The sequence below is a fragment of the Armigeres subalbatus genome, chromosome 2 (assembly GCF_024139115.2).
Source record: "Armigeres subalbatus isolate Guangzhou_Male chromosome 2, GZ_Asu_2, whole genome shotgun sequence".
NCBI classification, from domain to species: domain Eukaryota; kingdom Metazoa; phylum Arthropoda; class Insecta; order Diptera; family Culicidae; genus Armigeres; species Armigeres subalbatus.
In genome coordinates this window covers 375,870,748-375,895,274 of record NC_085140.1, presented here as the reverse complement: position 1 = coordinate 375,895,274, position 24,527 = coordinate 375,870,748, and the positions used below count along the sequence as shown (strand labels likewise).

The window sequence follows — 24,527 nt, the reverse complement described above, 5'->3', positions numbered from 1 at the left end:
TGCGAACGAGCAGGCATAGTTAGCAACCGGTATTGGCCGTTGTATACATAATTACGCAACGAGATGTTGAACTTGGAAGTTAAAAAAGTTATAAAGATTTTAATGAGCAACCGCTTCACCTCCATTGCTACCGACTCGTGCTAAGCACGATCGTTCCAACCCACTGTGTTAACTGTATTGCTTGTTCATGGTTTTACTTTTTCTTGAGCAGCTAGCGCGTCTCAGCTTTGTTTTGCAAAAATCTTCTATTCAATTACACTACGATTAAAATCTTGGGCTTAGCACCACAACGGCGTAACTGCATCGATCGGTTTTGCTTGGTTCTTCTCTCAAAATTGCAGCGACATATGGTTGATTGCCGTAAATGTTTTATGGCTTGATGTGATGAAGGATGATTGCAGCATTCACCAGTTGTGCATTATTGACGAATGGGAAACCGATCAAGAGCAATTGATCAATGAAGTTACTCCTTGTGATACTAAGCGCGTGGAATCATAAAAAGATGTCAACTTATATTTTATTTGATTTAACGATAAAAAATATCAAGATATATAAACTTATTCAACTTTACTTATTGATCGTTTCCATTTTTACATACGTACAATTGTTGCTATTCATTATGTTTGTTTAATACGAATACGAATACGTAGAATACGAAATGGCTGTTCCAGTGTTCCATATCGAAACATCCAGATAGTAGTAACACGGAAAAAATAAACCATTTTAAATAAAATCTCATGGAAAAGTGAGAAAAAAATCAGAAGGGTTATATACAAGATACGACCGCCCTACGTAAAACAGATTATAAGATAATTTAATCATTTGATTACCTATGTCACTGGTTTAAGCATGAGCTTAGACAGGGTGTCGAGTCGACTACCTGGAAAAACCTGGAAACCTGGAATTATCAGGGAATCATTGCCAACCTGGAAAATCAGGAAATTATCAGGGAATTCGTGGGGCAATCAGCAAGAGAGAAGGTGAACTGTATCCCTATCCTTTTTTTCTGAGTTGCAAATGAAGAGTCAAAAAAACACGTCTTAATACAAGAATAAATAAGACCTGCCATAGAGCAATGGGCTACAGACAAACAGTTGAACAACTCCGCCTCACAACTGGAGAAGAAACATCTAATAAAGTTTTCTATCGTTTAATATACCTTCTCTTTCAATCGCAGAAGAAGGATAGTATTTGTTTCTGGGGAACTTGAACACTGGTAGAGTTAAATTAAGGCTCAATGGGGCACTCGATTCAACGCCAAGATTTTTGGATGAGTTTTTGAAGAATTTTCGCAAGAATTTTCATAGGAATACCAATAGAAATTGGTTCGGGAATTCTTTAGAAATTCTTTAAATTCTTTTTAGGTTCTCCATCGAAAATGTCTTCAAAAATTCCTCCAGAAATGTTTTCAGCAAGCCTCCAGGAATTCTTTTTGGAATATCTCGAGAAATTTCTTCGAAAAATCGTCCAGGAAATGCGTCTAGAAATATTATTTAGAAAGTTTCTTTGAAAAATCCTCCCAAAATTCCTTCAGAAATTCGTTTGGAAGTTTCTCTTCAGGTATTCTATTAGAATTTCCTTCCAGAATTCTTTTGAGTCTTTTTTTTAGGAATTCCATCCGGTATTTCTCCAGGAATTCAGGAAAAAATGCCATAGAAAATCCATCTGATATTTCTTTAGATAATCCTCCTAAAATTCCTTCAAGATTTTTTTTGGAAATTATTTTCAAAATTACTTTAATAATCACTTCGGAAATTCACTTATAGCTTCCTTCAAAAATTTCGTCTGAAACTATTTTTCAAGGAATTTGCAGAGAAATTAAAAAAAATCTAGAGTCCTTCCTGATGGAAATTTTGGTGAAACTTATTAGAAAATGAAAGAATTTCTAAAAGAAAGAAAAAGGAATTTTTAAAGGAATTCCTTGAGTTTTTTTTTCGAAGGAATTTCTAAAGAAAATCACAAGGTATGCCTTTTTCGAAGAAATTTCTGGAGGAGTTTTAGGTTGAATTCCTGGAGGATTTTTTTAAAGAATTTTTGACAGAATGCCTGAATAAATTTTCGATAGAATTCCTGATATCCCAAGCAGCACACATGTTGCATAGAAGTTTTTAGTAACGCATATGGAACCAAATTTGGTTAAATTTAAGTGTGGGTTGCGTTACTCGGGATATTTCCTAAAGTATTCCTTGAATTGTTTACAAAAAAAAATGTCTGAGAGAAATTTTCAAGGAATTGAAATATCGGAAGAGACATTTTAAAAATATTCTAGAGGCCAGTAAATTACTTAACAATTTTCAGACGGTAAGATGGAGTTAAAATTTCGTAATGTTTGAAACTGCCTAAAGTGAGCCAAGAAAGAATTTAAGCATTCAATGTTATCAAATCTTCATAGTTTCAGAATTATTGTGGCAGTAGTTTTTAGTGAAAACAACATTTTTAATGATTATTCGCTCTACATAAAATAGCTGAAATTTGAAGCGATAAGTTCTAGGAACTTTTTTTAAATGGGCCTAATTGATTCTGACCTTGATTTTTGGAATGATGATTGTGCTCTTAATTTAAACTATTTTAGTAACTAACGTACCCAACAGAAGATTGCGATCAATCTGGTAGTATCGTCAGTTGAACAAAATATGCTGAATAGACTGGCTCAGGAAACAAAAAGTTGTCGAATTCCACGGGGCACCCCCCAGGATTGTGTCTTTTGGTGAGAAAATCAATCTCTGAAAATTTCAGCTCAATGGCTTGTTGCATAAGCTGGCGCATTTGATTTGAAGTTTGTATGGGGATTTCAGTCAAAATATATAGGAAAATACATTCCGACATCATGAGGCCAACACGATGATACTTTTATGCCCTGAGAAGTCTAGACAATTTCCAAACCGAAAATTACCTAGGCCAGCACCGGAAATCGAACCCAGCCACCCTCGGCATGCTATTTAGTCGCGTGTCTTACCGCTCCGGGGGTAGGGGGTGGGGCTCCTTAGCCGTGCGGTAAGACAAGTACGAGATACTTAAAGTGTTCTTACTCTATACTCTAAAACACAGTTTCCCAAAGTGGTGGGATCGCGAAGCTATGCTCTAGAAGTTTAAGTACACACCAACATTTTGGTACATGAATTCTATAAAAAAGCGCTAACTAGTTTTAAAGTTTGATAATATATTGCTTTATTGCCGGTTCTGATCATGCTAATTAATTTTCATCAGAATTCTATTTATTTCCGGTGCGGTTTGTTTACCCGAATTTAATTATTCAACAAATTGTTGAAACAGCCATTCAATGTGTCATTAAATTGCCCGGGTGAAAGATAATCTAACTGTCGGTCTACTTTGCAGTGTCACATTACCCGTGCGGTTGGTGTCTGCATGCCTCCAATGTAATGCCCAGTCAGTGTTACCAAAACGCAAACTAGCTTCGCTCTATTAACCCCATGTGGCCACCAGTAACCATTGGAATGAGCAGATTAACATAAGTACCTACAAAATAAAACTGAAATGCTGCAAAAAAAAATCTGCTTTAGTTGTTCCGTACCGTTTGGTTTAGCCAAATATTTCAGCCCAAATTAATAAAAAAAAACACTTCCGCTGTGATGACCAGCAGTGGCGTCAATGAAAGTTCATTCATTGAATAACCCAGTGGAATAATTAATTACGAGTTTTCAGTTAGCATTGCAAGCAAAATGGTTGTGTTGCTCATCCTCAATTTATGCAATGGCAACATAAAAGGTCTTTAATTAATAACTACGGAAATGATAATTAGAATATTTGATTGAAAATCGGACCATTTTCCAGTAGAAACATAGAGCTACGAAAGATGAAACTTTCAGTAAAATTTTCATCTATTTTCCAAATATTTCACACATTAAAGTCGGCGTTGATTGAGCTAGCAATCGGCATAAAAATTAAATATATGTTTGAGTAATTGTTTGTTACGCATGTTGAATTTATTTGAGTAGATTAAATATTGCGTGAATCACGCTAGTCTATTATTTTTGCAATGAGTGAAGAATGTTGGAGCACTTGCGATGTTAATGTACGTAGTCATTGAACATCAGCAAACTGAATTTATAATTAATTTGCATGAATCCACCTATAATAAGTAGTCGAAAGAATAATAGCCTCTAGCTAATATTTCTAACGGATTTATTTTATTTTCCCTACCGTGGGATATATTCAATTAACGTTGTCTGTCACATTAAACTTGATATTTTTTATCCTCTTCTATAGTTTTGTTGTTGTATTATAACACAGTTCAATGGACAGAAATAATCCTTTGAGGGCACAAGGATTATGATCCGAATCAGCCGAGACAAGCATAGGACACTTTGTTGATGACCTTTTAAAAGTCGGAATACATTCTGTTCCGCACTACAAGTCTTTTGCCTATAAAAAAAAGTCGTGCTGAGTTAAGATTGGATATAATAGAAGTGATGACGTTTCCATTCGCAACTTCATACAGAACCACTAAAAGCGCATTGTAGTCATCCGGCACGCACTGAGTACACTGCACGTCTCCACCAATATGCCGCATAATTGTGTCAAATTGAAACACTGGACTCGATCCAATCCACTGAAATTTTCAATTCCATCCATGTTTGTGCATCCACAATATTCGACAGCATATGCGTGTCAACATTGTCAAGCACAGTCGACCCGAAGAACCGTCAACTAGTATCTAGTTTGGCTCAAAATAGATTCGATAGGGTTCAACGAGTTTCAGTCATTCACGAGATTCTCATCGTTTGTTTTATCATTCTGCTCTCAGCTGGTTTTGTGTATGTGTGTCTTTGTATGTATGTCTAATACTGCCCAGTCAGTTTGTCGAATAATGGTGGTGACGGTTCAAAACCTGCAGAACAAACATGTTTCGGATTTATAGTGGGGCAGATACGTAGCATGACAGCAGCGAGGATGCATAATAACTAAATTGAATTCGATTGGAAGCTGCTGTCGAATGTCGTTAGACGGCTGATGACTCGTAGAATCTAATTATAACGAGTTGAATGAGTGGCACCTGATGGCACTTTTCATAACTGCAGTTTCGGGCATAACGAGCTTTAATTTCTAATTGAAGTCTGGAATTTAAAAGGATATGCGCTTGGAGAATATAACCAAACTAAACTGTCAGAAAGATTCAGAACTCCTTCACTTAAAATCGTAATCTGTTTAGATAACGTTCTATAAGATAGTAGCCATTTATGATACAAAAATACTTAACCAACTCATTTAAGTCAATTCTGATTCCTAATTGTACATTAATGAATGCTTAATGCAGTTGATTTACTGCACATAAATCAAAAAACCTTTCTACTCGATGCATCGTCTCATCATCATCATCATCTGCACACTAAACTACCGACCCGCATTGAGTAAGGTAGAGCGCATTTCCGAACTCGCCAGTCAATTTTCCGCCACATATATACCAATTTGTAATTCTCTGCATCCAATTTGCACAACTCATCAGTAATCGCCACATTGCTACACACATTGTTGACCAGTCCAGAGTTCTCATGAGCTTAACCATCATCAGTATGTAATGTATCGGTATCCAGCGTTCCACATTATAGTGCCAGGACGGAAGGGAAAAGGCAAAACCGTATGAAAAACCATGCAAAAATCCTGCTGAGTTTTGGCATGGAATACAAAAACACATAAACGTACACTAGTCGATCATGGGGAGCCCAAAATCGATTGGTCATGTATGTATATGTAAGACTATGGTTTAGTTTTTTCGGAGAGGAATATGTATCGATGGGGATGGGTTGATACAGCTGAGGACAAGCTCAGTTGGAATTTTGACAAATTGCGGCATAAGCAAAAAAACGAGCCATATCGAGCACTAGGCTCAACGTGTATCTAGTTCCTATATCCTACAATGTTTTGGGAAGATGATGGTTATTTACGTATTGTTATTTGCTGAGTTTCGTTACTGATGAAATATGCATCAATTGCTTCGTGAAAAATTGGTATAGGCATGGAAATTCAACAAAATAAAATTATACAAAAAACTTTAAAATATTCCTGTGCAACTGTACATATTCTTATGCACTTTTTGCCTTTCTCGTACAACAAAGTTGTTCCGAAAGGCTATCATTTCACTCCAAAAACGAGAAGGCTCACAGACCCATGGTATTATCTATCAATTGCACACAATTGCCATAAAAAAGCATTGGCCAATTTTCAACATAGTAATTCGAGAAAGATATATTAGCACAATTAGCCACTGCTAGGTCGATTAATTCGTTTTTTTATCTTCATCTTACTTTGCCTTGTAGTTAAGTAATCTGACTATCCGGGGTTGGCGTTAGGAAATAAGAAGGGTCTTTTTTGAATAGAAAGGCATCATCATAAATAAATAATGGCTCTAACAGCTGCGATCTTGGCATATCCGGATATATTCAGAACGGTACTCCAGCGGTGCCTGGACGAGGGTAACTTTCCAGAAATGTGGAAGACCCAGAAGCTGGTATTGCTGCCAAAACCTGGAAAGCCGCCGGGGAATCCGGCCTCGTATAGACCGATATGCCTGATAGATACAGTTGGGAAGCTCCTGGAGAGGATCATCCTCAACAGGTTGACGAAGTGTATGGAGGGTGAGAATGGACTGTTAATGATGCAGTTCGGATTCCGAAAAGGAGTATCAACTGTGGATGCAATTCGGACAGTACTCGAAAGTGCTGAGAAAGCGTCCAAACAGAAGCGAAGAGGAGATCGATACTGCGCAGTTGTTACGATAGGCGTGAAGAACAAGTTCAACAGCGCCAGTTTTGAAGCTATTGTCGCAGCGCTGAACAGAATACGGGTTCCCGGCTATCTGTGTCACATTATGAAGAGCTACTTTCAGAGCAAAGTTCTGGTGTATGACATGAACGAAGGGCAAAAGTCAATGCGTGTTACGGCGGGTGTTCCTCAGGGTTCCATACTCGGCCCAACCCTCTGGAACGGGATGTATGATGGAGTCCTGACACTGCAGCTGCCCAGGAAAGTGAGAATCGTGGGTTTTGTGGACGACGTGTCACTAACAGTGATGGGCGAGACACTCGAAGAAGTGAAGGCGTCTGTGACGGAGGCGATAACCACAATCGAGAATTGGATGAATGGAGTTAGGCTACAGATAGCTCACCAAAAAACGGAGGTGCTATTAGTCAGCAACTGCAAAGCAATCCAACGGATGGAGATCGTAATCGGAGGGCATGAAATTACATCGAAACGGTCAATGAAGCACCTGGGAGTGATGATTGATGACCGGTTGTCGACTACGCCTGTGAAAAGTCGGCGAAGGCAATGAACGCGATAACTAGGATCATGCCAAACGTTGGCGGACCAAGAAGCAACACGAGGCGTCTGCTAGCTAGTGTCTCGTCATTGATACTGCGGTATAGAGTTCCTGCTTGGGGGAAAGCACTGTGCAAACCAAACGGAACCGTGAAAAACTAAAAAGTGTGTTCCGGCTGATAACCATACTGGTTGCAAGCGCGTATAGAACGATATCGTCGGAGGCAGCATGCGTTATCGCCGGGATGTTACCCAGCTGCATCGCACTGAGGAAGATATCGAGTGTTATCAGCGAAGAGACATCAGAAACATAAGGAAGGTGGTGAGAATCCGTTCGATGGCGAGATGGCAACAGGAGTGGGACAGTACGGAGAAAGGAAGGTGGACCCACCTTCTTATTCCGAACCTGGCTACGTGGATAAACAGAAAGCATGGCGAGGTAAACTTCCACCTGACGCAGTTTCTGTCGGGCCACGGATGCTTCAGGAAGTATCTGCATCGATTAGGGCATGCTAACTCACCGTTCTGTCCGAACTGTGAGAACGTCGAAGAGACTCCGGAGCACCTGGTCTTCGTATGTCCAAGGTTTGAGGCACTACGAAGGGAAATAACCGGCTTAAGCTTGGAGAACGTTGTTGAAGAAATGTGTCGAGAGGATGGTACTTGGAATGCGGTCGGCAGGGTAGTATCGCGCATATCATCTGTTTTGCAAAAGAAATTGCGCAACGACCAAAGATAATCGGTACCGGGAGAAGTTATTTTGTCGGGGAACTCTCCGTCGGTGTAGGCTAGATCCACCGCCGGGGACTAGACTGAGTAGATCGCGACGAAATACCACCTGCGGCGGGTAGTCAGGGCACCAGTGAACCGGACGCCCTGCTCCACCGGAATCGCTGGACTGACCTTGGCACCCGGCTGGTTGGCTTCGGTGTGGGAGAAACTCCTTCGCCGGCGAATTCGCTGTCGGAGTAGGCTAGATCCGCCCTCGGGGACTAGACTGAGTAGATCGCGAAGAATTAGTTGTTTAAAGTCGTTGAGACACCAACCACTTCAAAGTGGAGGCTGGGTATACCGGCGATAAGACCAAGGAGAGATGCTTAACAGCACAACAGGCCGACTTCTCCGAAGTAAAGCAGATTGGTAGTACCGGAGAAGTGCAGGCATCGACACAGAAAGATTTGATGACAAGTTCAAATGAGCTCGTAGTAGAAGACGCATCTCGCGGTCCCGGGGAAGAGCAATGCTAGGAAAGGAGGTTTTTTCCCTCATTTGAGGTTTTTCCTTCCATCACAGTGGAAGCATGTTTCCATAGAAACAAGGATTGCCTAATTATAGGTAACCTAGTAGGCGTAAATCCCAGAGCCCAATCCCCCTAGCAGGCAGCAAGGGGTGATGGTGAATGTTTCCAAGATAGATAGATAGATAAATAGATAAATAGATAGATGTATATTACCGTTTATATTTCGATACCCCTGAAGATTCAATGTCACCAAAAAATCACGCCCTGTTTCATCCTTGCTTTACTCTACAGCGGCTGTTGTTTCCATTGCATTGTCCATTAACAACCTAATTTGATTACTTAACGGACATGTATCACAGCTCGTTATTCAATTGACTCCATGAAAGCAATTGGCTGCGACTGATCTACGGCGGACGCTCTGAACTAAAACAACACCCAACAACATCAGCTGAGAAATCAAATTTATTATCTGCACCAGAACATGACCCAAAGCAAAACAAATGAACTCGTTGCGCAGCATTTTTGTCCTTCTTGTTAGTCAGATCATGTGCACTGAAATGGGAATAAACACTTCCTTTTATTCTACATGCAGGATATATCAAACCCGTTTCCGCATGTAATCAGGTGATGTAGTAATGTATAAAATAATATCTCATTTGCGAAATGCAGATTCTTTAGAAAAAGGTGCTTTTTCATGATTTGTTCCATCATTTCTTTCTGTTTTCTATTTTATTTTAACCTAAACAATATTGAATCTTGACGATCTTGTGATAATGGTACCGCTTCTTTACACACCAGCTCTCCTAATCACTCCCTCCCTTGAACAGTAGATTTAAGGGTGCATTACCCTGCTTCAATCCATCTAAGGTAACAAATGATGTCGATATTCCATCCGCAACCCTTACACTTGATTTCGATCCGTCTAACGTTACACGAATCAGCCGTATCAGTTTCGCCGGAAAACCATGTTCTAGCAGAATTTGAAATAATTCATTCCGCTTCACTGGATCGTACGTCGCCTTGAAATCAATAAACAGGATTTGTCTCAGGGAAAACATTTGATCGGCCTTAACGAAAACCTGCCTCTACGTATACCTAGTATATAAGAAAGGCGAAAAGACCATCTGCCTTTCTCGTATACGAAGTATACATAAAGTCTATATATGTTCGCTCTAGAAACTTTCTACAGGAGGCCCGGAGACTCAAACTGTTGTATACCAATCGACTCAGCTCGACGAATTGATGTGATGTCTGTGTGTATGTACGTATGTACAGGGGTTGGACAGAATGATCGGGACAGGCAAAATTTTATCGAAATTCAAATGACCATAACTCTGTGAAAAATTAACCGATTTCTTTGGTTCTTACAGTGTTCGACTGGAAAATTAATCAAGTTTTGGGAAACTGTTTCAAATCCATGTTTAGACCGCTGGATACCACAGATAATCCGGATTATTTGAGGACATGTCAAAAATGCATTTTTTTGAGCGCTTCCGTATTTTTCGCTTCCAAGCTTCCCAAGGGTGAAATGTTGACTCTTTTTATATTTTGTGCATAAACTAGAGCTATTCCTGAGTTGATTGATATATTGATGTCACAGATAACAAAAACCTGAGATATGGCCGTTTCCGTAAAAACCGTGAAACCGGTTCCACCCATTGTCGCATACAGGCTATTGTTCTAGTAGGCAGCGTTCTTGCACCAAGTGGTATCCTGTGGTTCTGAACAAATATTTAAATCACAATTGTCCTAGACTACCGTCATACGCATATTTGTCTCATGTTTAATAAGTTTTCCTATGTAAATGGGACAATCATGCGTGGAACGGCAGTAGAGGTGTGTGCCGATCCGAAAATCGTGCGTGGCGACGGCGCACAATGGTCGGATTCTTCAAATTTCACGACATAATTCGATAACTCGAAAACCATCAGTGCTAGAGTTTTTACGTCTTCAGACGAAATTATCTACAAGAAAAGATCTATTTTTGGTGTAAGTTGTCATTAGGTTGAACATGGATTCGAAACAGTTTCCCAAAACTTGATTAAATTTCCCGTCGAACACTGTAAGAACTAAATAGATCGGTTAATTTTTCATAGAGTTATGGTCATTTGAATTTCGATAAAATTTTGCCTGTCCCGATCATTCTGTCCAACCCCTGTATGTTCAAAAAAAAACTCACTCATTTTTTGACATTTATCCTTCATCGATTTACTCACAACAAGTTTCATTCGATGAGGAATACTGCCTTATTGGTTCCTATTGAAAGTGAGCACGATCGGACTATGGAATAAGAAGTTATGCTCAAAATACGATTTTTGTTCATAAAACTCTACAGAAATTCAGTTATTTTTTTTAGTATATCTTATGCACGAGAAAGGCACAAGCACCGCAAGGTGGATCAATTGGATTTTTTTATACTGTGAAGAGATGTAAGATGAAGAACCGGAACAGTAACCCTATATGAGATGGCATGGACAACTGAATGACAAAATGGGTCTGTCTTTTTAATAGACAATTCTCATTCAGCTCGTTCCTTAAAATTATGGTTACCAGTATCAAATAGACGATTAGTAGCTTATCTTTTTCTTCAAAGCTTTTTCGAGCCTATTGCTTCCAGAAATTAACATATAGTCAACTGTAGACTTAGTAATTTGTTTGTTCTCCGATGGTTCAATTATTTTTTTATTGTTTTTATTTTCTTTTGCTTTAAAATACTGAATCATTATCGGACTAGTCTATATTTTACACTCAATCAGCGAATGTTACATTTTCTTACAATTCAACATAATAATTTTTGTTTATGGGTCCTGTACACCTCCGGTGGTGCAAAGGGCCGACTTGAAAGATCTCCATCCTGAGCGTTGCCCGGCTATCGCTTTAACCTGTTGCCAGGTTAGATTTCGGTCGACTTCTTTTATTTCTTTATTGAGGCTTCGCCGCCATGAGCCTCTGCGTCTGCCTCTGCTGCGATGTCCTGCTGGGTTCCAGTCTAATGCTTGTTTACAGATTTCGTTTCCGCCCCTACGTAGAGTGTGGCCGACCCAGCCCCACTTCCGATTCCGAATTTCTGTTGCTATCGGCCTCTGGTGACAACGACGATGGAGCTCGTTGTTTGAGATCCAGTTGTGAGGCCACCAGGCCCGAATTATATACCGCAGGCATCTGTTAATGAACACCTGCAGCCGTTGAGTGTTCTACACTGATACACACCATGTTTCGCTAGCGTATAACAGCACAGATTTCACGTTAGAGTTGAAAATTCGTATTTTGGTGCGTTCACTTATCTGCCTGTTTTTCCAGATATTTCTTAAACTCGCAAAGGCAGCCCTTGCTTTCTTTATCCGTGCGCCTATGTCGTTCTTGGTACCGCCGTCTGACGCCATTTGGCTACCAAGATATTGGAAGCTTTCAACATTCTCCACTGGTTGCCCGGCTACTGTGAAACTGGAAGGAGTCACCGTGTTTACATCCAACGATTTGGTTTTGTTGACGTTGATGACTAAACCTGCCGAAGAGGAGCGCTCGGCAAGGTCGTTGAGCTTACTCTGCATATCAGAGCGCAGTTGCGCGAGGAGTGCAACATCATCCGCCAATTCGAAGTCATTTAGGTGCTCCATGGTTATAGGCTGCCATAACAGCCCGCGGTTTGGTTCACGGTCAATCGCATCTACCAGAATCTCGTCGATTACGATGAGGAACAGTAATGGTGATAGAATACATCCTTGCCTCACACCAGCTACGACCCGGATAGGGTCGGACAAGACCCCATTGTGCAGCACTCTACACGAGAAGGCCTCGTACTGTGCCTCGATGAGGCCGATGATTTTCTCAGGAACTCCCTTGCGTCTCAGGGCGCCCCACATATTCTCGTGATTGAGACGGTCGAAAGCTTTTTCGTAGTCAATGAATACCAAGTAAAGGGACTCTTGGAATTCGTTGACCTGCTCCAGAATTATGCGGAACGTGACAATATAAGAATACTGTCACAAAAAATGCGGGCATATACAAAACTCTGCTAGGTTTTTACACAAAATAATTAGGCTCAAAAAGTTTTAAGCTCTTATTCATTACACCCGATTCTGTTTTTACACGGCCGTGTAAAAAAATCCCATACAACATTTTTGCAAAGTTGCTCCATTTTGCATGATTCGTCGAGAAATCATAAAACTTTTTTTACACGGATTTTCAAATTTTGAACTGAAAACTTTTTTTACACGGAACACATCCCCCGTGTAAAAAAAGAATCGGGTGTATTTGTATAAAAATAGTTTTATTTTGGATAGGTTCTCAGGCACCAATATAAATCTTACATTTGTTGGTTGGGTGTATATCTCGGAAAGGGACTTGTGCAGAAATGTTTACATAATTTGATGAATTGAAAAATCCAATAAAATGTTGAACGTCGTGCCGAAACCTGTGTTTGTAGAAAAATCCAGTTGCCAACCCTATCTTCGAACAATGTAGCGATGTCACCGCGTCGTTCTAACGTCCCAACGAACAACATGCCACTTTGGTTCGTGACCTATAACCGGCGGATGCGAAAACCCATTCCGGATGCTGGCTAGTAGTGCCCACTGGAGGTGGTGGTGATGCTGGTCATGCTGCGACCACAGATGCAAAGTATTCAACTAATTTTGAAAGCAATTTCCTCCCTTCTCTACGCCACTTGGCTAAGTTTTGACCAGTAAAATGCTGCACGTGGGTGGTTAAGGATACATTATTTTGATCTTTTTCACTGTCGTGAGAATTCTGCGCTCTTACACAATGAGAACAACGAAGTTGCTTCGCTTCCTAACCATCAAGAAATGCTATTAAAGTAAATGTCTAGGGCGCGCAACAGACGGTGTGTATATCACCTTTCGGATGAATGAAGGTAATTTATTTTAGAAGTCGTTACCTTTTGTTACCTCTCTGGCTCCATTCTGGGGTGCCATTCAATGCGCGGAGGGACCCTTAAGACTTGTTGCCAGTGTGGCCTGACTACCGTACGTTTATTCATGGCCCATTAATCACGTTACTGTCACATAAAAGTGTTCCTTTTTTACTAAATATTGCTCATTTAATATGAGTGTGCTCGCATCGAAACAAATAAGCTAAAGCTCGATGTGCTACTTACTGAAGTTGTTCGTAACGGGAATGAAACATTCTGTCAACCGCACTAATTTCTGCTTTTTACTGTGATTCTCCCCACCGACAGGTTCCACATAGTGCACAACAGCGACAGGAGCAATCGCATTCGGCAGGACGGGCTGGCCCTGCAGTGGACGATGATCCTATAGTGGATGAAGAGGAGATTGACACCAATTCCAATAACCTAGGTGGCGACCAGGGTTTCGAAAATTCGATGCCCCGGACGTATCGGCCGCAGGAGCTCAAAAAGTGGCGTCCAGCCCCTCATGTGGGCGAAAACTATGGAAAACCTGGCGAGCTTGGTGAGTACGGTTGGATTCCACAGTTATGGATTGCGGTAAACATAAACATTCTACATCATTGATTTTCACTGTGTGTTTAGTCCCATGTCAATCGATTTTATGATTAACCCTTTGTTGTTGACAAATAATGGCGGCACTCAAGTGCTTATGTGAGAGAACCTGTTGAATTCACCCAGTAGTGATACTGAGAATTGGCTTCATCATCATTTCAGTAAAATACCGATAAACTTGTCATATATACTTGAATCCTCTAGCTGCTGTTAGCATAACATTGCATATAAAGTTCTGAATATTCAACATGAAATTACATATTGTTTTGTATAAAAATCGAGTCGTGTTTCCTGTTGATTTTTTGCGAATAGCTTTAAAATTGTGATATTTTGTGTTTTTCGGTACATTATCCCATAGCTGAATTATTGATCAATTTAGACAAGAACCACTATTCCAAACACCTATAATCGCATATTTTTTGCCTGTATATTCTTTTTACAATTAGCTGTGAAGTATAACAAATGGTACCTTGATTTCAATAAATTTCCACTGGTTGAATGAGTTAGTTTCACAATGTCACAATGTATCGTACCAGAGTTTGAGAGACTAATTTAATTATTCATTTAGTTAAATACGTTTACAATCTTGCAAACAGTACTCGCTTTACTGATCTCATGTAATCTTTATTGATTCATACTAGCACCTCTCGCAGGTATGGATTTGTATTCATTACTAGTCGGAATGCCTTTTCTCTACGTAAATTACCATATTATCCTCCCACAACATCAGATAGACCTAATGATTCCAGTATGTTGCAAGGCTTTGATGGGGTAGCTCTATTCCTGTCGGTCTTTGTCGGTACTCAATCAACATCGTACCACAGTATCGACCATATGCCATTCATCACCGTCTACCCGGTAATAGTATCATCCTCCTAATTAATCATTCTCCCATTCGATGTGCCATTGGTCTGCATAAATAAATTACACACTCAACATCAACTGGGGTGGCTAAAGGGTGTCCACAGTTTAATTGTGCGAACATTTCAGAAATCCAAAAGATGTCATTACGAGACAAGAAATGTTGAATTCTCTGTCTCTCTTTATTTACATGACTGTTGATTTTTTTTAAATTTGGCGTTGTTTGGAAGGCTCAGTTTTTTTTACTATTTATTCTACAGTTTTTATAATTCTCTCTTGTTGAGAACAGCAAAATGTCGCCCTGGAAATTTCATGACAAAAGATTGTGAGAATAACTTTTGGAGGGAAGTTCAAATAAGTGATGCAATTCAACTGTGGACACTCTTTATTGTTACATGAGCGAACATAAATACGTGTGTGGTTCACATCTGGATACTAACTACCGTACTTGTTCTTTGATTTTCCACAGGCAAGCCCGTCAAAATCCCTTCCAGTCAGCAGGAGCTTATGAAGGAGAAGTTTAAGGAGAATCAATTCAACCTGTTAGCCAGCGATATGATCTGGCTGAATCGGTCACTGACGGACGTACGACATCACGAGTAAGTACCATTTTGTTTTTTTAGTTGCTAATAGTACCTACCTTTGTCAGTCTGTCCGAGAATTATAAATTGTTGCATATTGCATAATATGCAGTACAATACAATCACACTTCTTGGTTTCATCTTCTTTGTCGACATATGTTTTACACTATTGGCCTTATAGGGGAACTCAACTCTAAGCGCATGTATAAATACGAGCATGAACTTTTTTTCATATTAGTTTGGTCGAGGTATGAGTTTCTGCTTCATTCGACCATCAAAAACTTCTTAGAGAATTATTGTTTCCGAGTATTGATGACGAGCTAGGTGGTCTTGTGGCTACCGATTCTGCTTTCTAAGCAGGAGGTTTTGGGTCCAATCCCAGGCTCGTCCCTTTCCCACTTTGTATTACTATCTTTGTTCTTTCTGTGTTTCACGTTCTACCAAAACGATTCTTACTGTTATAACCTTCCACATTGACAATTCCACAAACCTCCCGTAACACTTGTGAGAAGTCGTAAAGTTCTTTGCATCTTTCTTAACCTTCCCAATGCATTAGAAAAAAGTTAAACATTGTGCATTGGGGTCCATTTGAACCCAACTTTTCATCATGTTCACAAAAATTCAAATTTCAACCGATTTTAAGGTTCCTAAAACAAGCACACCTATCTAGTCCCCGGGGAACCAGTAGTAAAGAGGAACTGTTTGAGCTTCTCAATTTGGCAATTTCCGAGCTTCGAGTTATTAAACATAAAATTGCTTGTAAATATGTGCTCTGATGATCCCAACTGTATTTGCTATCTTGTATACGCCATTTTTTGGCAATTTTATCCCTCGAGCGGTCATCGGAAAGCCCTTTGGAAGATTCGGAACATCCGTAAAAGAAACCAATTCCAAAAGTGCATCCCAGAGCTTCGCGATTTTATCTTAACCATTCATTCTCGCGAATTGTGAGTGCAATCAATAGTGAAAGTCTTCTGTGACCTCCGGTCCTCCGGAAGATCCGGAACATTCGTAAAGGTGGCCAATTCCAAAAGTTTATCCCAGAGCTACGCGATTTTTTTGTAACCATCCATTCTGGCAAATTGTGGGTGCAATCTATACTGAAGTCTTAGCCTCTAGGTAGCCTCTAAATGCCCCAAGAACGGTCATCCGGAATTATGGATGCAATCAATAGTGAAAGTCTTCCGTGCTCCCGAAACGGTCCTCTGAAAGATCCGGAGCATACGTAAAAGTAGCCAATTTCAAAAATACATCCCATAGCGATTTCTTTGTAAACGAAACGTCTGTGTAATCAATTATGAAAGTCTTCTGCGACCCGCAAATGCTCCCGGAACAATCCTCTGGAAGATCCGGAACATCCGTGAAAGTGGCCGATTCCAAAAAATCATTCCAGAGCATCGCTATTTTATTCATAACCATCCATATGGGCGAATTGTGTGCGCAATAAATTGTGTAAGTCTTCTGACATGACCACAAACGGTCCTCCGGGAAATCTGAAACATACGTAAAAGTCGCCATTTCCCAAAGTTCATCTCAAAGAAAATTTCCAGAACTGTTTATATCAGCGAATTGTTTATGCAATCAATAGTGAACGTCTTTTGTGACCCGAAATGACTACAATACGGTCCTCAGGAAACCTGAAACATCCGTAAAATAGGTTAATCCTAAAAGTTCATCCCAGCTTATTTAATTTTCGCTTTCATTCATATGGGTGAATTATTTATGAATGCAATCAATAGTGAAAATCCTCCGCGATATGCAATGACAATAATAAAAGTCGAGTCAAGTACGAGACATTGAAGACGGCCTTACTTCTTCTTTCTTCTTCATTGGCATTACATCCCTAACTGGACAGCTTAGTGTTCATTAAGCACTTCCACAGTTATTAAGTGCGAGGTTTCTAAGCCAAGTTACCATTTCTGCATTCGTATATCATGAGGCTAACCCGATGATACTTTTATGCCCAGGGAAGTCGAGGCAATTTCCAAACCGAAAATTGCCTAGACTGGCACCGAGAATCGAACCCAGCCACCCTCAGCATGTTCTTGCTTTGTAGCTGCGCATCTTACCGCACGGCTAAGGAGGGCCCCTTACGGCGGAGAGCGGCCTTACTGTTGAGGTCAAAATACGTATCTGTCAAAGGTACAATCAAGTGCGGGAATTTAATGGAATTGAACAAACTAAAGGCACAAAGTAAAGGCATTCCACTTCTTATCAATAATAAAAAGTCCATCGTAAAATCCGGAATTCTACTAGAATTTCCTCCGAAAGTTCGTCCAGAAGTTCCTCCGGCAGTCCCATTGGAAGTTCATCAAGTAATTTCTCGGAAAGTTCCAATAGGCATTCCTCTAGAAGTTCTTTCTAGAATTCATCCGGAAGTTCCTCCATCAATTCCTCCAGAAGTTCATCAAGTAATTACTGGTAAAGTTCCTAAAGGCATTCCTCCGAGTATTCTTCCGGAAGTTGCTCCAGGAACTCCTTCGAAAATTCTTCCGGAAATTCCTCCGGGAATTCTAAAGGAAGTTTCTCCGGGAGTTCCTCCAGAAGTTCCTCCGGGAGTTCCTCCAGAAGTTCCTCCGGGAATTCCATCGGAAGTTCTTCCAGGAATTCATCCGGCAGTTCATCCGGAAGTTCCTCTTTGAATTCTCTTTGGAATTGGCTATATTCACGGATGTTTCGGATCTACCGAAGGACCGTTTCTGGGACATTTGGGAGTCACAGAAGACTTTCACTATTGATTGTATCCATAATTTGCCAGGATAGAGTATTACGAAACAATCACAAAGCTCTGTTAAGAAGTTTAGAAATTGGCCATTTTTAACGGATGTTCCGGATCTTTGGGAGGACCGTTTCTGAAACATTTGAAGTTCACGGATGATTTTCATTATTGATTTCATCCATAATTCACAAGAATAGATTATAACGAAACAATCGCGAAGCTCTGGGACGAACTTTTGAAATAGGCCATTTTTACGGATGTTCCGGATTTTCCGAAGGACCGTTTCTGGGACGTTTGGAGTCTTTCACTATTGATTGCACCCACAATTTGACATAATGGGTGGTTACGCAAAACCTGGGATAAACTTTTGGCATTGGCCACTTTTACGGATGTTCCGGATCTTCCGGAACATTGTTTCTGTAAAATTTGGAGGCCACAGAAGACTTTCACTATCGATTGCGCCCCCAACTCGCCAGAATAGATGGTTACGAAAAAATCGTGAAGCTCTGGGATGAGCTTTTGAAATTAGCCTCTTTTACGGATGATCCGGGTCTTGCGCAGAGCCATTTCGGGAGCATTTGGGGTTTTCAAATACAGTTGGGATCATCAGAGCACTTATTTGCATGTTTGTATGTTTCATAACACGAAACTCGAAAATTAGGTGCCAATTTGAAAAGGCTCACCTTTTTAGTAAGGTTCTCCGGGACCTTAAGAGGTCAAGTTGGATGAACCATCCCATAGTCTTGTTCTAGGAACCTACAGCGTTCGTTTGGTGCCTAAAGATCGAAAATCGGTTGAATTTGAGTTTTTGTGATCGTAATGAAATCTTGGGTCCAAATGGACCCCCAATGCATAACATGTCAGATGCGCCACTCTCGTAGATGTCGCTGTAAGCTGATTTTCTCAGCGAATCCTAGTCCCCGAAAGTTAGGCAAAGTCCGAATTTTTCAGCCTAAATTTTTGAGGGAATCTACGGAATTGATGTTGAAGCCATCTGGCATCGCTGCCGCCGGCCTTCTGAAAACTTCAGAAGCAACATTTTCACGTCTTTATTCTATTGAATAATGCAATACATGTTTCCAAGCCCAGTTGACGTGGGCTGAAATTTCCATTGAACGAAATTCTCACCTTAGCTTCAATAGTATTCAAAGGTATGGTCGGGATTCTGCCAAATCGCGTCAAGCGACTTTTTGACTGACTTGTGATATTTTGTTCGTAAAAAACGGAAATCATATCATATCAATACATACGTACATTTATTCGGCTGACAATAGTCATTCTCGTCAGAACATTGAACATACGCATCACCTATTCGGATTCTTCGTGCCACATGCCTACCACGAAGATAGTCGCGCAACCAAAAATCATGACGATTTTCGTAGTCACTTCTTCACATAATTGACGCACGTCACTATAGACGGACTGAATCCAACCAGAATGGCGTCTCAAATGAACAAATAGTAGGAACTCTGGTAACATAAATGTATTGAAAAAAAATATAACTCCTCTACCTATATGTTAACTCAAATTCATTATTACAGAGGTGTTAAAAAAATCTTCGAGTGACAGCTGCTGTATGAAGTCCTCGTGTTTTGGTGTCGTCATGACGATTTGGTTGTACGACGAAAGTTAATGTCGTGTGCGTCAACGACGATGCAACGAGGTTTGAGTTATGAGGTTGTGGAATATCTGGAATACGAATTGTGATCAAATAAATCTTCTAACCGAAAGCTTGGGCAGAAAAAAATGTTTTTTTTTGTTGGCGGCCATATGTAACGGAATTTTACGGAACGAGAATTTTTCGTTTTATACTGTTTTCAAATAGTTCCAGTTTGAAGAAACGAATTGCACCGTTGAGTACTTTCAAGTCTGACACGGTGAAGCTTGTCAAAGGAATGTCGGCTCGAAAAATAAGTCTGGATCTACGATCGAAATTCTAGTGTAATTGTGTAATTAACTCGAATGGAGTCTGCTATTGTCTAATTCGTAAAACAAGTATCAATCATTCACGTGTATTTTAAATAAACTTTTAACTTCTAAACTTCCTTCGGGGTAACAGCATTATGGGTAATGGAATTATGGGTAGTGTCGTTGAGTCCCTCCAACACATTATTCAAATTGAGTCTATTCCATACTGTGCAGGGGTACATCGATTTTTGAAACATCATAACTACTTTCAACTAGTAATCCATGGTAAAGGTCAAAATAAACCGGACTAAGAAATCTAGAAATTCCCTTCATTAATTGTATCTTCGTTTTACATGGCCACAACCCGTAATCCCTACAGTTATAAGCCACATAATCTTTCTCTGGTTGCTAGCTTGACGTCTAAATTGAATCAATCTATTCCAAAGCGTTTCAGTTGTAATACTAAGAGGCGGAAGTGAGACTGCTTGGCAATAATATGTACGTGCCGCGTGCAACAGCTCTCCTCGTTCGTATATCTGTGTCGGAAACATGATATGAACTGGAAGAGCTTTGAACATCATTCACTGTCGGTGGTGTGGTGATGCTGCTTACTGCGTGGCTTTTGCGGTGCGGCACATGAGGCTCAATCCGTCGATCAATCAACTGTGCAAACACACGAAAGCATCTCGGAAGGACTACAAAAGCCTGAAGAAACTGCCGGCACAACCGTTCCGATGAAACACATCACGATTACAATTGACGGCTTTATCTATACGTGCAAACATAGCCGACGAACTTGACAACATCCGATGGTATTGCTTTCTGCCTACGATTTATCTGAAGTGCCAACAACGCTTAATTTCGTACCATTGATATTGACTTGCGGAAATTGTCAATATGGAGAGAGGCTGGATTTGCTAGGAGGGAAACGAATTCGACACCTTAAGAAACAATTGAATTGTCAAAGCTATTCGTGAGGAAAATTGATTCCCGAAGATTGATTTCGTCTGTCAATCATGTTGTTTTAGGATGAAAAATGCTTTCATACTATTATATATATATTTTTTTCAATGGATTACGTTATTGAAAAAAAATGCCGGATGGATTGCCATCCTACCATTTTGGATGATTTTTTGAAAATGAAAAATTTAACATTTAGAAGTTTAATCGGTTTCGAAAACATCCTTTACAAATTCTTGGAAGCATTCGACGAATCTATATGCAAAATGGTATGACTATACTATATTGTTACAAACTTTCACTATATGAAGACAGTGTACCTTCTATGGTTGATGGCAACGGTTTAAATGTTCTTCAGATGTGATAAATAATTGACTGACTTCAAAAGCCTCGTACGCCATTAGTCACGAATACCGTAAATTATGGATATCTCGCCATCGTAGTTCGATTGAATGCGGTGTATTATTCCGATATCAGTACATATATTTCGACAGCGAAGTAAATAATGACCCTGGAATTGGAATGTCATGTCGTCGAATGATGTATTGGTTTGATGTGCAATATAAAGCTTTCCTACGCCATTAACTCTACGGCCATTGAGCTATGTAGCACATGTTTGTTTATGGTTTACTGAAAATTGATAAAATGAACAAATAGGCATTACGTTATCCTCGCCAGTTGATACGCAGAGGCCAACAGATCAGAACCAACAGTTCTGGATACGAGTCAGAGTCAGTAAACCTCCGTTAAGCCATAAAACGACCAAAACAAAAGCGACGATGATGCCACATTCATTTCACGGGAAGTAAGCTTACTCTGGGGAACAGTTGATCCTTTTCTGGCACTTAAATTTGGCACGTAGTTTGATAAACGTTCGTCGAACAACTGCTGCAGCCAACTCAATGAGTGTGCACACCGACGCCTGGTAGCAACAGATATTTCTCAATCCACTTCGCTTGAATGTCCGGAATGGCTATATGACTGCTGGGAGGTGTTGCCTTCAGGGCCCAAAATGCTGTGGTGTTAGCTTTGTGAGGCAGCAGCTATTTTCACGGTACACTACTATCTGTAAGGTGGTACCCCTTGTAAACTCGTGTCGGTTCTGATTTGTTGCTGGCTCTTCTAATGGCAAAGAGTATTGCATATATCTCTGCTTGTCCATATTTTATTTATCGTGGTTTGTGGCTTACCAACAGGAATGGGGGTTTGTAACCGCACGCCAGGTGTTTTCTAGTGATGGAGCAACATTTGGTCTTTGTGAGAGTACATATTGCATGGAAATATCATACGCCCAAAGCACTCCAATTGAAGTTGATTGAAATTTCAACAACGGAATGTGTTGGAATGGTAATACATTTTTATATTTTGAAGTATAGATCTTAGGTATATGTTATCCTTGAATTATATGATACGCAAAAACTCACCGATTTTATGTAAATTTCATATTTTGCTTTACCTCATGGAGGTATTTTCTAAAAATGGTCAGTGTAAATAAAAATAAAAATAAATGATGAATGTATACTAAGAACTTAAGTTGTAATAAGAAATAGTGTAAATATTCCTACTTCATCTCATGGCTTCCATATTAGCTCCTATAATCGTATAAAAAACAATGAAATGAAAAGCACTTCGATTTGTTCTTTTTTCAGCAATAAAAGAACCGATAAAATGATGCTTTATTTCTTCGTTTCGAAGTGAGATGAATTTGTTACAGTGAAATAAAAGTGGGAACAGTTTTCTTACGTTGTCTACAGCTGGAAATCTCTTCAGTATACAAGTCTGTAGATGAGGATTAATTCATACTATTCTTTTTAATATCCAACAGTAACCCATCTGTTTAACATATCATAAGTCATTACAAAAAATGTAGAATGATATGCAATTCAATATAGCGGAAAAACATAAGGTGTTAGTTACATACTCTCAAATAAATCTATCAAAATATCTTTTGAACTTTTTACCCGTTGCGAAAAAGATGAAACCTGTGTTTATGCAAAACTAAATACATTCCGGCATCATCACTGAACGAGCGAAAGCCATTCATCTATCATTCAAACGTTGTTCTTCTTCTTCGTTTCAATTTCAGCTGCAAAAAGAAACACTACCCAACCAAACTGCCGACCACCTCGATTGTGATTGTGTTCCACAACGAAGCCTGGAGCACGCTGCTACGGACGATATGGAGCGTCATCAACCGATCGCCGCGGCCGCTGCTCAAGGAAATCATCCTGGTGGACGATGCCAGCGAGCGGGACCATCTGGGCCAACAGCTGGAGGACTACGTGCAGACCCTGCCAGTGCACACGTTCGTCTTGCGGACCGGCAAGCGATCCGGTTTGATTCGAGCGAGACTGCTCGGCGCCAAGAACGTGAAGGTCAGTTTAGTGTTTATTGCCGATGTTTGCTTTATTGAAACATGTGTTCAATTGACTTTTTAATGCGGATGGGGATTTTCGTAATTGAAATTTGTTCCTACGTGAGCACAAATGGTTGTTATCAGGATTCAATAATGTACCACTTGTTTGTCCTTGTATATTTGCACAACATATTGATAATGTTGGCAGTATCATGGATCAGCGCGTTCAATCTAAGCTTGGCGTTTCTGATGGTATTAGCCAAACGTCTTCACGTGATTTGAATGGAAGGATGGAAGTGTTTCAAATTTCTTCGAGCTCGTTGTGATGGATCAACTTCTTTTCCACTGCAAGCAATACCTAAGCATAGACCAACATGGGTTCATCTCGGGACACTCAACAACATCAAATCTCCTATGTTTCACCTTCTATGTGACTTACAGTATGCAAGATCGAGCGCAAACTGATGTGGTGTAATTTGAAAAACCAAATCTAAATTTTGATGGTAGAACTTGGACGAAAAGACTATTCACTATTCAACTTCTGCATCGTTTCCCATCACATCAGGCCAATGGCGCCTGGAGTGGGTAGGACATGTCCTACGCATGAATGATTCTGGGTAGGACAGTCAAGATATCGTTCTACCCATGATTATGGTAAGGACATATCATCTAGAAATTTATTTTAGTTGCAATACTGTCTGATAGGTCTGCAAAAATATTATAAAATATTATACGTAGTTTGTATGAAGTCATTGTCAGACTAGATCTGTGTGTTACAAAGAGGATATCAAAATTAATCAGAGTTCAAACAGTAATCATAGATTTTTCTGGGATCCTTAAGAAATATTCTGGTGATTTCTCTCAAAGACTCCAGGAAGTACTATCCCATTTAATTTCACCACTTTATTGTACCTTTGACAGATACGTATTTAGATCTTAGCAGTAAGGCCGTCTTCAGTGTCTTGAATAAAAAGATCGCAACTTATACTATTTATACTAGGCGTAGGTACTATCTAAGTACATTAACTTATAATACTACGGTGCTTACTTCTACTCGCTTGTTACGTTTAATGCTTAGGTAACAAGCCACTGGAGTGCATGGGGTACGTGATGGAATGTGCAATCGCTTATCAGGCGAAACACAT

General features: G+C 40.0%; 1 protein-coding gene across 7 annotated transcripts in view; it reads left to right on the top strand.

The window, feature by feature from the left end:
• Positions 1 to 24,527, top strand: part of LOC134213115 (polypeptide N-acetylgalactosaminyltransferase 5) — a 261,161-nt gene that overhangs the window by 164,030 nt on the left and 72,604 nt on the right. For all 7 annotated transcript variants that reach the window (XM_062691728.1, XM_062691734.1, XM_062691733.1 and 4 more), the window contains 3 exons: positions 13,713 to 13,947; positions 15,328 to 15,457; positions 23,113 to 23,401. In XM_062691728.1, coding sequence (XP_062547712.1) covers positions 13,713 to 13,947; positions 15,328 to 15,457; positions 23,113 to 23,401 — 654 coding nt within the window. The remainder of the gene's footprint in view (positions 1 to 13,712; positions 13,948 to 15,327; positions 15,458 to 23,112; positions 23,402 to 24,527) is intronic.